The sequence below is a fragment of the Sus scrofa genome, chromosome 12 (genome assembly GCF_054392235.1).
Source record: "Sus scrofa isolate SSC_HxYL_T2T_F1_AM1 chromosome 12, Sscrofa_HxYL_maternal_Yorkshire_Landrace_v2.0, whole genome shotgun sequence".
Lineage (NCBI taxonomy): Eukaryota > Metazoa > Chordata > Mammalia > Artiodactyla > Suidae > Sus > Sus scrofa.
In genome coordinates this window covers 55341259-55355180 of record NC_139394.1, presented here as the reverse complement: position 1 = coordinate 55355180, position 13922 = coordinate 55341259, and the positions used below count along the sequence as shown (strand labels likewise).

Here is a 13922-nt window from a genome sequence, read left to right as displayed (position 1 = left end):
CTAGGGCCGGGACTGGGACCATACTGGGGCAGAATCCGGGGGCTGTGGGCGCAGCCAGCACGGAAAGACCTGAGACGTGAGAGCAGAAAGATGGTGACGAGTTAGGGCCATCGGAGGCACCCGTAGCACCTCAGAGCCTGGCTGGCTCCCTCAAGTCCCCGCCCACCCGGAAACAGCTTCGCTCCGCCCCGCAGGGGATCGGTCCCAGCTGCGGCGTGCGGCCCAAGACACCTCCCGCGGTCCCAGGCCCGCTTTCCCGATGGCCCGCTACGAGGAGGTGAGCGTGTCCGGCTACGAAGAGTTCATACAGGCTGTGAAGCAGCACAATGGCAAGACCATTTTCGCCTACTTTTCCGGTTCTAAGGACGCCGAAGGGAAAAGCTGGTGCCCCGACTGCGTGCAGGGTGAGGCCGGGATTCGGGTCTCCTGCCTAGAGGACCTGGCAGGAAAGCTGAGGCTGTGGCCATTGAGCAGGGTGGAGAAGCGGAGGGAGTCTTGCTCCCGAGTCCCGCAGAGCGATCTGAGCTGTCTTTTGTCTTTTCCAACCCTGTACCCGACTCTCCTATTAAGTCCTTTCCCACCCCGCCAAGAGTGCTCTTCTACCATTCCACTCAGGTAATCTTAGAATCTAGTCCTTTGGAACTTTTAACTTCCTTGATTAGTGTCTTACAGGAGACACGAGGTGGTTTCTTTTGGATGTCAACAAATATGTCTTTCGTTTTTCTGGGCTCCGTGGTGTGGGGACAAATCAGGACTTAAGAGTTGGTCCTTGCTCTTTTAAAGTGGCTCTCAAATCAGAAAACAGCACCTGACTTCTGTTAACCTCCTCAGTTAACTGCAGGTTAAAGTCTGAGTACTTACCAAGCCTGAGGGGAGAGGCGAGAGGGGCACTGTTTATCAGTGCTGATTGTACTGTTGGTGTGTAATTATTTTAATTTTTACCAACTTTTTTTTTTCTTTTAAAGCTGAACCAGTTGTACGAGAGGGGCTGAAGCATACTGTTGAAGGATGTGTGTTCATCTACTGCCAAGTAGGAGAAAGACTTTAGTAAGTGGCCACATGTACTCTATTTCCCAGACCTAGGTAGGAACGGCTTTGGGACTCAGACTCTGAGTTCTAAGGTATAGTCGGATAAGTCAAGCAATCAGAATATATAAAATACAAATTAAAAATCTGAGTGATCATCCAGTTGTATTAGGTAGGGGTAATTCAATGAATTTGCCGTGATGTTCCTTTGGAACTTAATTGTCTTTACATTTATATTTTAGTATATACTCACGTGAAAACTTTGCACAGGGGAGTAAATCATAGAGTCAAGGTCTTTAAAATGTTCACAACAAAAACAATGATTACTAGAAGACTAAATGTAAGAATACATCAAATATTTAGCAGACTGTAAGAAACCAAGTAAATTTTTCATGATCACTTTTCTTTTTTTGAAATAGTTGGAAAGATCCAAATAATGACTTCAGGAAAAAGTTGAAATTAACCGCAGTGCCTACACTACTTAAATATGGAACAGTGAGTATCTTTCTTTAACTGTGCTGGGGATACAATTCACCCTATCAACTCTTTTAACTTGTTCTGGATTCAAATTTGAAAAGACCTTGACATTTCATCCCAAATATCATATTGCTCTTTAGCATGGATTCATAGCACAAAAGCTGTCTATCCCTATGGCCAGTCCCAATAAATTATTAATAATGCAAATATTAGCTCTTTCAGTGCTTTCTTAAAAGCCATTCTTTTTTGTTTGTTTGGCTGGGGTTTTGTTTTTGTTTTTGCATTTTAGTGCTGCACCTGTGGCATATGGGAAGCTCCCAGGCTGGGGATCGAAACGGAGCTACAGCTGCCAGCCACAGCCATGCCAGATCCAAGTCACATTGGATTTCTACACCACAGCTCACAGCAATGCCAGATCCTTAACCAACTGAATGAGGCCAGGGATCGAACCTACATCCTCATGGATCCTAGTCAGGTTTGTTAACCGCTGAGCCACGAAGGGAACTCCCAAGCCATTCTTATTTTTAAATTCGGTAGGCACTGCTGAACAAAGTTGGTTAACATATAATCCCTTAAAAGAGTGCCATCAATGTTGCTTTCTCTTTAATCCATAATTCTTGATGAAAGGGCACCTCTAGTTAAGTCATGACCCTGGAATTCTGAATTGAAGAATTAAGGGAAAGGGGGGACACTGGGCTTGCTGTCTCCTGTTTTAGTCCAGGGAGCCAAGAATTTTAATGATTTACCTTAAAGCAAATACCTTAACTATTTCATAAAATGTGTTACAACTAGTTGATAATTTCTGTTCCAAGATCTGTGTCATTCAAGGCAGAACTCATTCCCCTCCTAATAACATTTTTGTAGTGATGGGTTAAAATAAGACTGTTCTTCTTTTACAGCCTCAAAAACTGGTAGAATCTGAGTGTCTTCAGACCAACCTCGTGGAGATGTTGTTCTCTGAAGAGTAAGATTTGATGATGGCAATTGTGTCTTGATTTCCTGATTTGCTCTAGTATAAAAGAAACTGCACACTTGCTTTGAATTCATGTTAGCAATAAATAAATGATGATTAAAAGAAAAACTGTGTATGTCTAAATAATAGAGAGTACAATTAAAATGCTCATGAACCCTTAGTCTGCTTTAATATATGGATATGTTTGAACTAAGGATAAACTAAGTCTTCAGGAGTAGCAGTAGTAGCCCAAAGGGGAGGATATTATTGGAGATGGGCAGAAATATCTAAAAGCCGCTGATAGTGAAGAAGATAGTTTCCAGACTTCTAAAGAAGTTAGGATCTTTTACTTTAAATTCCATGAACTTACAAAAGAACTGTTATCCTAAAACATCTTTGGCTTTAGAATGTAGAACTTAATCTAACCACTGAAGGATAGCAAGGCACATCTAATCCAGCCCCTGCTTTTGTTTTACAGCTGTCTGATTGTGCGGGATGAGGCAGGTGGCGGAGAGGTCAGAAGCCATACAACCTAGTGGTGGGAGGCCATATAACCTAGCCTTTTAGCCAGTCTCACTGACTATCACCTACTAGCTGTGTAACCACAGGCAAGGTTCCTAACTTGTCTACACCTAAGTGTTCTCCTTTATGAACAAGGACTGTTCTAAGGATAAAATGAGAATGCAACTAAGCACTTAACATAGTGCCTGGTTTGTGGTATCTGCCAAAAAAAAAAAGTTAGCTTTCCCAAATGAGCACAAGTATCTGAGGCACCTCACCTTTGTTATAGTCTAAGGTCGAGAGTCCTATTAGTAATTAACCACAAACACTCCCTGACCTCAATTCTCCCTTAAGGCTCTCCTGCAAAGTAGCTGGTGCTCCAGGTATGCCTCCTGCCCTGCAGAATGTAGGAAATTTATGCAGTTCCTGCTTTGATGTGTAGAGGTCACTGATTCCACTTCTCTCACTCCTTAGAAGGGTGCCGTAGCTGATCTGAGGGGACAGCAAGGTTCCTAGAGACAGATTTGCCCCTGGTCCCACTGTTCATCATGAACAGTTTTGCTTAAACTTTGGGATATTTGGTGGCTCTCCCCTTGCCCCAGCTCCCCAACTCTAAAATTGGTCTGAAGCACCTAACATTTCTACTCTTAGTCAGTTGACTATTAAATACTAATGAAAGCTTACAGATCCACAGAGAAAGAACAATTCTAGTTTAAAAGAAATAATCTATTGAGAATAAAAAATTAGTTCAATTAAATAGCACACTATCGGTTCTGGGTGCTGTCACAATAAAGGTTCGGAGCAAGAGTCTTTTTCTGTCTTCATGTACAAAAGCAATATATACATGTCGTAAGAGCCTGGTCTGGATCAGCTTTTCACTTTCCTGATGTGTTATTTTGCTGTTGCTGCTCTGCCAGGGCTTGCTGAAGGCGCATCCGCTTCCGGGAATAGTGCTGCCAATGCAGAATTTGCTGCTCATCAATGAATTTTGCACATTGAGCATTCACCAGCTCCTTGCGGAAGTGTTCATATTGGAGCAGTTCTAACATGTGTAAACACTGAGGGTACCTGGGGTTAAGTTTATAAGTTAATTATCAACATAATTAAGTCAATAACACCATGCTCTAGTTGTTATTCAAAAACGATCCTGCAGCCTACCATTTCTACGGTATCATTTGTGTTACCATACCAGATGATCCTGCAACCTAACATTAACTTAGTCTATCTTGATAGTACAGTTCTTTTTTTTTTTTTTTTGCTTATACAGAAAAGCTTATCATCAAAAGCCAGCAAAATTTTCAAAAGTGAGCAAACTTAAATTTAGAAAGATTAAATAACTTGCCTAAGACTACACAATAACTGGTAAACAGTCAACATTTGGGGGCAAATCATGCTATTCTATTCCAGTGGTTTTCAAGGTGATAAACATGAACACTATTTATTTTAGTAATTGTGGGTTTAATTAACACCTATTGGTTTTCCATAAATAATGATAAAAAGACAGCTTTTATTTTAAAAGTGAGTCAGTTTCAGAAAGAACTATGCACAAATATTGTATCCTAGTTTTCCATAGGGATATAACAATTTTGAAATTATGTACATATATGCTAAGATTGAGCAAATACATAAGTATGTACACTGTAAATAGCCAAATATCCAGCTCTCAGGAAAGGAATCTCAGATAAGGAAGGGGGGAGGCTAGAAAGAATCCTGTTGTTGAGCTGGAATTGAAAACATCAGTATGAACTGAGTGGCTTTTAACATATAGAGACAGATACAGAAATAGACACATAGACACACACACACACACACACACACACACACACACACACACACACACACACACTGTTCCTTGCTTTACGTGCAGAGAAGGCCTAGAAGCAATGGCACTCCAGTACCAAGAGTACACTGAGTATCCAGGTCGTGGGTTTTAAATAGCATTATCCAGGGTTTGTTGGCATAGCTAACACAGGGAAAGAACAAGATGAGCCTGGAATATATGTAGTGCCAGAAAGGAAAATGCTCTAAAGATTAGGCGGCTATGTCAAAAGTCCTCAAGAGCCAATTTGAAGGGGTTCCCACTGGCTACATCTGGGATCACTAGCATAAGAAAATAAAAAATTACAATCCACAAGATAAAGAATCCATATTGATTTAACCTTTTAAAATGAAGAAAGAAATCAGAAACAAGGAAACGTTCCTTCAAGTGAATTCCAACTAATAAATGAACAGAGAATGATGGAATCAAGAATATCACCACAGGAGGTCCCGTTGTGGCACAGTGGCTAACAAATCCGACTAGGAACCATGAGGTTGCGGGTTTGATCCCTGGCCTCGCTCAGTGGGTTAAGGATCCGGTGTTGCCAGGGGGGTGAGCTGTAGTGTAGGTCGCAGACACAGCTCGGATCCCGCGTTGCTGTGGCTGTGGTGTAGGTCGAGGCTACAGCTCCAATTAGACCCCTAGCCTGGGAACCTCCATATGCTGCAGGTATGGGTGTGAAAAGACAAAAAAAGAAAAAAAAAAGGCATCACCACAGAGGAGTTCCCATCGTGGCTCAATGGTTAACGAACCCAACTAGCATCCATGAGGACTCAGATTCGACCCCCGGCCTCACTCAATGGGTTAAGGATCCAGTGTTGCCATGAGCTGTAGTGTAGGTTGTAGACACAGCTTGGATCCCATGTTGCTGTGGCTGTGGTGTGGGCTGGTGGCTATAACTCCAATTTGACCCTGAGCCTGGGAACCTCCATATGCCGTGGGTGCGGCCCTAAAAAGACAAAAAACAAAGCATGTCACCACAGTAAAAACTGTCTCAAGCAAGTAAGTATCTTCAGTAAATGCTAAAGTTAGTGGGTAAAAGAATGAAATATGAAACAAGAAATTCCTACAGACTCAAAGTATTTCCTCACAAGATACATATTAAATACAAAAGGAAAAATAGTACTTGATATGGATAAAAATAACAGCCACCACCTCAACCAAGTGATCAAAATTAATATCACCAGTCATAGAATGAAGTGACTGCCTGTGACTCCTGACATACCAAGAAGGATATAACATCATTTCTGTGTCACTTATGGAGGGGAAAAAAAAAAGAAGACTTAAAACTCATATTAATGGAGACTAAGAAGACATGACAACAAAATGCAGCATCTGAGCCTAGACTGGATACTACACCAGACACAGGATATTGGTGAGACAGCTGGCAAAATGTGAATGAGGTCTGTTGGTTAGAATATACAGAAATTCTATTATTTCCAGTTGTTTTTAGGTGAAATTATTTCAAGTGGAAGGGTGGGGGTGGGGGTGGGGGTGGGGGTGGGGGTGGGGTAGGGATACCAGTGAGATTACTGCAATAATCCAAGTTAATTTAGAAACAAGTGTTTCATATTAAACTGGTGGAAACTAAAAGGAGCACAAAGAGGCAAAAAAATTTTTTTTCAAATGTGAAACTAAGACATCTAATTAAATATCAGTCTTTGTAATAAAGTACACATATATTTAGGACTATGAAAATTAAACTTACTTTAGATACTTGGCATATTCTGGCTCTTTCCAGTAAAGCAAGTACTTAAGATAATTAACAAAAGCTTTGTCTTTGAAGTAACCTCTTTGGGCAAGAACTGAAAGGCACAAAAAAAAAAAAAATCTGTAGAGCAAACCATCCTTGGACTACTTATTTCTGACTCCTGACATACATAAAGTAAACTTAACATAACATCCCCACCACTAAAAAACACTGAATTCAGGGAGTTCCCATCATGGCTCAGTGGTTAACGAATCCGACTAAGAACCATGAGGTTTCCGGTCCGATCCCTGGCCTCGCACAGTGGGTTAAGGATTTGGCGTTGCCGAGACCTGTGGTGTGGGTCGCAGACACGGCTCGGATCCCGAGTTGCATTGGCTGTGGCGTAGGCCAGGCGGCTACAGCTCCGATTCGACCCCTAGCCTGAGAACCTCCATATGCCATGTGAGCGGCCCAAGAAAATGGCAAAAAGACCAAAAAACAAAAAAAAAAAGACACTGAATTCAAAACACAAGTCCCAGTCTGCTCAATGATAATATATAGCAGTAAAAGTGTAGCAATAATTCCATTCACTTGAGAATGTATAAAAGTAGATAAAGTCATCCCAGGGACTCTGCAGGGGATTGGTTCCAGGAGACTCCACAGATTACCAAAATCCACAGATGCTCAAGTCCCTTATATAAAATGGTATAGTGCGATGACAGTGACAGTACTGTCACCTTCTGTATCTGAGGATTCAACCAACTGCAGTTGAACTGTGGATACCAAGGGCCAACAGTACTATGAATTGCAACTCTTCGGTCAGAAATCATCAATATTTACTCAATTCAACGGGGTACTGCTCAACTTACAATTAAGGTAATTTGGGTTGGCTAAACACTGCACAAATTCCAACTCCAATTGAAACCGAAGTCGATTCCCAGCATCATCTAGGAGAGAAGATATCAAAAATCATCCAAAATAAACGTCACTGAATACTGATTTGTAGAAAGAAAACATCAGTAATAAACCTAATGCTGAAATACACTTCTTCATAAAGAAGGGCATGTGATATTTTCCTAAACTGGGCGTGGGAGGAGAAAAACCTTTCTTAGAAGTCTAAGGAAAGCAAAGCCCTGATTAAAAGGAGTAAGACGTTTCTCTAAACTTAAAGACAAGTCATCAAAGAAAGCAAGAACACACAGGTCAGAATGTTTATGACCCGTGAGCTACCATGTAAGAAATTTAACAGTGATCACTGGGATAGATTAGGGTAACTGTGCCTTAATTTTAATAATGCATTACAAGTAGCTAGGTGATAAAGTTAGTAAACAAAAACAAAGTGAATGCTAAAGCCACCAAGAAAAAGTTCAGAATGCAAGCTGACAGAGGCTACGGCGAGTACACAAGATCAAGAAGCGTGTGCTTAGGTGAGAAGCGTCGTTGGTAGTATAATAACACAAATGTGTCGACGATGTTTTAACTTATGCAAGCTCGTTTGAGACGCAGAAAACAAACCGAAGATTGGTTTAAAATTGAAATTCTCTTTCTCGTTCTCGCCGGAAGCCAGTGGTGCCGGTGTCTGAAGAGCAATGAAAGAAAAAGTGTTGGCCAACAAATTAAACTCTGAAAAGGCCAAACTACCTTCACCCTTCCGACACTAGAAAAGTCCGCGGCCCTCCCGGTCCGAACTCACTCTGCCTGAAAGAAGTCAGGCCTGAAAGGAGAACGCGGGGGAGCAGGAGCGGGGGTTTGGGCCCAGGATAGTTCTACTTGCGAAGACGCGTGGCTCCGAGCGCGACTCACCTGTCTCCATAGCGACGGCGGCGGCCATCACGAGCAAAGACGCTAACCCACAAGCAGCCCAGCACAGCAAACGCCCGGAGCCGCGGGGGACGTGCCGGAAGCCGCCGCTCCCTCTTCCTGCCGCGGGGCAGTGTGGGACGCGAGGGCGGGATCAGCCTCGCGCGGGGGCGGGTGGCTCCGCCCATCCGCCCGCCCGCCCCGGCCCAGCCCAGCCCAGCCCCTCCTCCGCTCGCGGGAGCTCCTGACAGACGAGGGGGCGGTGCGCCCGCTGACCGAGCGCCTGAGGGGCCCGGCCCAGAGTTGCCAAGGAGTTTTCACGTCCCTCCCCACCCCTCAAGGAAACCTTGTCCCCAAGTCCCTGTGTCGTGGCACCCTCGTCTAGCGCTGTACCTGCGTCACACAGGCATGTGACGTCACTCGTCACCCTGTGACGTAACCCGTCGGGGAGCGTGAGGCGGTAAGGCCTCCCGAGGCCCGCTCGGTCCGTTACCCCCGTGGAATGGCCTCACCCCTTCGGGGAAAGCCCTCGCGGCCCCGGGCGGCGGCCGCCCGCTACGAGGAGACGTCGACGGTACGCGTAGAGACCTCGTCCCACCGCGTGGAGACATCCTCCCGCCAGGTGCAGACGTCCTCCCGGCGGGTGGAGACCACCCAGCACTGCAGCGAGGGGCCCTCCGTCTCCCCCTCTGGGAAACGGCTCCCTCGCGTCGTCGAGGTGTCCCAGCACGTGGAAACCTGGCAGCGCACGGAAACAGCCTCCCGCCGCGTCAGGGCCTCGTGCCTGCGGGTGGAGACGACTCTGCACCGCGTAGAGAGCCCGCCGCGGCAGGAGCAGCCGGCAGGCCGCCAGAATGTCCAAAAGGCCCCATGAGATGCTTCCTTCTCCAGGGCCACGACAGGGCCATGGCCCGTGGCCAGTGCAGATCTGCCTCCAGTTCGCAGCCGGCCTGCTGCCAGGTGGACCGATTCCCTTTGGTTTCCTGGAAACAGTCCACAATCCACAAATCAATGTAAGAAAGAGCCAAGCTGTGGTTTCAGGACTCAGCCAACATTCACTGACCCAGCTGCACCTTGGACTATCCTGCCTTTGACCCTGTGAACTGTTTTAACTTGAAACCAGCACAAAAAGTTCCGGGCCCCGGATACTGTATGAATTGAGTCGATGGACAAAGAGGCTCTTTGAACCTCTCAGACAGGTGAGTGTGGGGGTCCTTAAGCCCTGAATGACCTTTGCTGCTTCAAATTTAAGGACAGGGAGCAAGCAGAAATCATGACCAGTGGATTGATTATGTGCCCGCTGAAAACCTGGGGGGCAGGGATCAGACTTTCCTTAATTAGTTAATTCCTTAATTAGTTGGCCTATGTTTATATTTCAAAGCACGCAGTTCTTTTCTTTATGCTGAGCCCTTGTGCATGGTACCCCCCCCCGCCCCCCAGCCACACATGTTTTAACATAGGTCAAGTGCAGTTCAAAATGGAAAATGAAGGTCAACCATCAACAATCAAGAATAATTTTATGGGGGAAAAAACTGTAATTGCAATGTATACATGTAAGGATATCCTGACCCCCTTGCTGTACAGTGGGAAAATTAAAAAAAAAAAAAAAAAAAGAATAATTCTAGAAGGCAAACCTGACCTGTGATTTGAGGAGATGCAGGGGAGGGAGCCTGCATATTGAGCACCGACTCTGTGCTAGGTATTATCCTGGCATTTAAGCTATAGCAGTGAACAAGGTAAACAGGGCCCTGGCTTGGGGGGAGTTCATATTCTAGTGAAAAGGCAAACAACAGGAGTTCCCATCGTGGCGCAGTGGCAGGGAATCTGGAATCCGACTAGGAACCATGAAGTTGCGGGTGCGAACCTTGGCCTCGCTCAGTGGGTTAAGGATCCGGCGTTGCGGTGAGCTATGGTATAGATTGCGGATGCAGCTGAGATCTGGCATGGCTGTGGCTGTGGTGTAGGCCAGTGGCCACAGCTCCAATTAGACCCCTAGCCTGGGACCCTCCATATGCCACAGATGTGGCCCTAAAAAGACAAAAAAAAACCCTCATTTTTCAGGATTTTTGTGGGTTTTTTTCGTTGGGGGTGTGCTGTTGCATGGATATCCATGTGTAGCAGCCTGGTCCCAGGTTCTCATGGGATGGCTGAGGAACAGCTTAATTGATCTGTAACAGTGGTTCTCAGCTGGAAGCAGTTTTGCCTCACAGGGTACTGGAAATATTTTTGTCACAACTATGGGGGTTAGATGCTCTTGACATCGAGTGGGTGGAGTCTAGGGATGTCACTAAACATCCTACAATGCCCAGGGCCCCCCCCACTCCATCCCAAACAACAGAGAATCACTAGGCCCCAACTGTCAATAGTATCAATGTTGAAAAACCCTGAAGATTCTAGTAGCCTGGAAGGCCAGAGCTTGGTCCATTGGGGAAAGCACCCCACTTCATAGCAGATTTGTTGTGGGAAAGGGTTAGAGGTAGTGGCCTCTGGCAAGTGTCAGGGCAGGAGCTTTCAGAGAGGAGGAGACCTTATATCCATGCTTTCAGCAATATGTGATATTTATCCCAGGAGGAAAGGTGGTCCCATCTAGCAGTGGGACTTCATCGTGAGATGGAATACTTGCTGTTAGCCACGTTCCTACATTTAATTACAGGGGAGTACATGGACTGCCCAGGGGAATGTTATAAAACCTCAGAGGCTGGAGTTCCCATCGTGGCTCAGTGGTTAACGAATCCGACTAGGAACCATGAGGTTTTGGGTTCGATCCCTGGCCTCGATCAGTGGGTTAAGGATCTGGCGTTGCCGTGAGCTGTGGTGTAGGTTGCAGACTCGGCTCGGCTCAGATCCGGGGTTACTGTAGCTGTGGTGTAGGCCAGTGGCTACGGCTCTGATTAGACCCCTACCCTGGGAACCTCCATATGCCGAGGAAGCGGCCCTTGAAAAGGCAAAAAAAAAAAAAAAACGCCTCAGAGGCTACTCTAATGCTTCTGCCTCATAAAACCTCTGCTGTAGAATAATAATTAGACTTGGAATTTTAGTCTTTGGTGAGCTTACTCATTCTTCTTAATATGATGGATCATGTGCATTGTATGTATATACTCAGTGTTTTTTATATTTTTTATGGCCATACCTGTGGCATGTGAAGGTTCCTGGGTTAGGGGTCGAATCCGAACTGCAGCTCCCGACCTGCACCACAGCCATAGCAATGCCAGATCATAGCCGCATCTGTGACCTACAGCACAGCTCACTGCAACACCAAATCCTTAACCCACTGAGTGAGGCCAGGGATTGAACCTGCATCCTCATGGATACTAGTCGGGTTCATAATCCACTGAGCCACAACAGGAACTACAGCATTTATGGTACATTTTTAAAGTGTACCGCTTGACATGTTTGACATGTGTATATACCCATAAAATAGTGGTTTTTATATGAAGAAAATAGTTGCTTTTCTTTAACTGTTCCTTTATTAATGTATTCATTAGAAAAGTGATATGTACTAAATATAACAAAATGAAATGATTCAAGATGTATAAAGAAAAATCTAATAATTTGTCATTACTGCTTTCCATTTCCATGCTCTGGAAATAATTCATATCTGCAATCTGGTGCATATCCTTCCAGGTCCTTCTGCATTAAATGCTCCAATCTCCCATCTTAGTAGTACCTGGAAAAATTGTTGGAAGTTTACTATGAAAAAGGCAAAGAATTGATTTCTAGATTGATTCTCTTGGAAGGATATAGGATTCTTTTAGCTTCTTTCTTTTTGTTAAGGACTTTACCTAGATTTTTTTGTTTGTTTTTACAGTCACACCTGCAGCATGTAGAAGTTCCAGGGTTAGGGATCAAATCAGAGCTGCAGCTGCAGGCCTCTGCTACAGCCACAGTAACACAGGAGCTGAGCCCATCTGTGAGCTACACCACACTTTGTGGCAAAGCCAGTTCCTTAACCCAATGAGCAAGGATAAGGATGGAACTCTCTTGTGGCCCGGGTGGGGCGGGGGGTGGGAGGAGTGGGAGGGATTGGGAGCTTGGGGTTATTGGATACAACTTGGAATAGATTTACAATGAGATCCTGCTGAGTAGCATTGAGAACTATGTCTAGATACTTATATTGCAACAGAAAAAGGGTGGGAAAAAATGTATACATGTAAGTGTATCTTGGCCCTCATGCTGTACATCGGAAAAATAAATAAATAAAAAGAAAAAAGGATGGAACTCTCATCCTCACGGATACCTTGTTGGGTTCTTAACCTCATGAGACACAACAGAAACTCCTTACCTAGATTTCTTTATCCCAGTTTCATTTATCCATGTTTCAAAGCTGAAGTCCAAAGAGATAGATACACAGGCAAGAAAATGTTAAAAGAGACAGGAGACATGAAGAAAAAGGACCTGACAAGGTACTTATCATATATACTGTTTTACACATGAGATTCCACAGCTTAAAATGATCCTATATATTTTGTTTTGGATTGGTTTATTTTGGGGAGGGGGGTTGTTATTTGTGTTTTGGCTGCACCCACGGCATGCAGAAGTTCCCTGGCCAGGGATAAACCCACGTAATAGCTGTAACCAGAGCCACAGGAGTGACAACACCAGATCCTTAACCCTCTGAACCATGAGTGAACTCCAATCCTGTATGTTAAAGAGGCTTAGATCAGCCATAGTTTTGAGGTACCTGGTGCCTATGATGAGTGTGTGCTGCGCATACTGTGTGTCATCATCCTTCTTGCTTTATCTGCTCTTGAAAGCTCCAAAGGAGCATAAATGCTTTCATATCTGTGACATGGTATATATTTTTATTTATTTATTTATTTAGTCTTTTTGTCTCTTTAGGCCCGCACTCTTTAGGGCATATGAAGGTTCCCAGGCTAGGGGTCCAGTCGGAGCTGTAGCTGGGCTCTGGTGAGAAGACGGGTACGACTCTCTCCAGAAGTGATAGACTTTGGTCAGGGGCAGCCTGGAGATAAGTTTCTTGTATTTTCTTTTTTGCCTTCTCTGATCAGACTGACCTTCCCATTGACTGAGAAACCAGACCTCGGATAAGTGAATTCACCTCTCTGGGCCTCACCGCCCCCACTGAAAATGACATCTTTGGACTAATCTTTAGATCTGTGACTCCCAGAGTGAGAAATTGCAGACACTGCTGATGTGCAAGATTACTTCAGGAGGTATGAAAACATTTTTTATTTTAATAATTTATTTCAATGTTATTTATATTAGATAAAAAGAAATACAACTACCCTTAAAGTTGTTATTTCACCAGTATTTTACTTCAGCTATGGTGAAATGGTATAAGATGTTTAAATGAATTGATTTAAAAAAAAAATCAGATTCCATAAACAATCGGCCTTGGGTATGGCCCACACTTTGAAGGTGATGTGGAACACACTGGCATTTGGGAAACTAGGTACTAATTTAGTTCCCTAAATGAGTGTTTTTTGAACTTCAGGAGAGAGTCTGGGGCTATGATGTCAATTTATTGGATTATAATCAGCATTTTTCTTTTTTCTTTTATTTATTTATTTTTTTGGTCTTTTTGCTGTTTCTAGGGCCGCTTCTGAGGCATATGGAGGTTTCCAGGCTAGGGGTCTAATCGGAGCTGTAGCCGCTGGCCTACACCAGAGCCACAGCAACATGGGATCCAAGCTGCG

At 44.4% G+C, this 13922-nt stretch overlaps 4 protein-coding genes across 20 annotated transcripts in view; 3 read left to right on the top strand and 1 right to left on the bottom strand.

Annotated features, from left to right (window-relative positions):
- The first annotated feature begins 180 nt into the window (after positions 1 to 180).
- On the top strand, positions 181 to 2584 carry TXNDC17 (thioredoxin domain containing 17). Its single transcript, XM_003131877.5, has 4 exons — positions 181 to 404; positions 966 to 1047; positions 1446 to 1521; positions 2403 to 2584. Exons 1-4 carry the CDS (start codon positions 260 to 262, stop codon positions 2469 to 2471), a joined length of 372 nt encoding a protein of 123 aa, XP_003131925.1. The 5' UTR covers positions 181 to 259; the 3' UTR covers positions 2472 to 2584.
- A 196-nt stretch (positions 2585 to 2780) lies between these two features.
- Positions 2781 to 8374, bottom strand: MED31 (mediator complex subunit 31). The gene is made up of 4 exons (XM_003358216.5): positions 8269 to 8374; positions 7335 to 7412; positions 6484 to 6580; positions 2781 to 4024 (listed from the first exon to the last, which is right to left on the bottom strand). Exons 1-4 carry the CDS (start codon positions 8294 to 8296, stop codon positions 3832 to 3834), a joined length of 396 nt encoding a protein of 131 aa, XP_003358264.1. The 5' UTR covers positions 8297 to 8374; the 3' UTR covers positions 2781 to 3831.
- A 345-nt stretch (positions 8375 to 8719) lies between these two features.
- Positions 8720 to 13922, top strand: part of FBXO39 (F-box protein 39) — a 92615-nt gene continuing 87412 nt past the window's right edge. For all 4 annotated transcript variants that reach the window (XM_084985621.1, XM_084985619.1, XM_013981237.3 and 1 more), the window contains exons 1-2: positions 8720 to 9464; positions 13275 to 13439. The gene's annotated coding sequence lies outside the window, so the exon portion shown is untranslated. The remainder of the gene's footprint in view (positions 9465 to 13274; positions 13440 to 13922) is intronic.
- Positions 8720 to 13922, top strand: part of C12H17orf100 (chromosome 12 C17orf100 homolog) — a 63322-nt gene continuing 58119 nt past the window's right edge. For 13 of the 14 annotated variants that reach the window (XM_084985752.1, XM_084985749.1, XM_021067715.2 and 10 more), the window contains exons 1-2: positions 8720 to 9464; positions 13275 to 13439. In XM_084985752.1, coding sequence (XP_084841878.1) covers positions 8768 to 9139 — 372 coding nt within the window. In that variant the 5' untranslated portion in view covers positions 8720 to 8767 and the 3' untranslated portion in view covers positions 9140 to 9464; positions 13275 to 13439. Of the gene's footprint in view, positions 9465 to 13274; positions 13844 to 13922 lie in introns of all 14 variants that reach the window. The other variant, XM_084985755.1, reaches the window with a different exon arrangement.

Excerpts from the sequence above, each read along its gene's own strand:
- MED31 (XM_003358216.5), bottom strand. The coding sequence starts at position 8,296 with ATGGCCGCCGCCGTCGCTATGGAGACAG. Across the intron at positions 7,413-8,268 it reads CGCCGTCGCTATGGAGACAG|ATGATGCTGGGAATCGACTT; the intron begins GTGAGTCGCGCT and ends CTTCTCTCCTAG. Across the intron at positions 6,581-7,334 it reads CAACCCAAATTACCTTAATT|TTCTTGCCCAAAGAGGTTAC; the intron begins GTAAGTTGAGCA and ends TGTGCCTTTCAG.
- TXNDC17 (XM_003131877.5), top strand. The coding sequence starts at position 260 with ATGGCCCGCTACGAGGAGGTGAGCGTGTCCGGCTACGAAGAGTTCATA. Across the intron at positions 1,048-1,445 it reads CAAGTAGGAGAAAGACTTTA|TTGGAAAGATCCAAATAATG; the intron begins GTAAGTGGCCAC and ends TTTTTGAAATAG. Across the intron at positions 1,522-2,402 it reads CACTACTTAAATATGGAACA|CCTCAAAAACTGGTAGAATC; the intron begins GTGAGTATCTTT and ends CTTCTTTTACAG.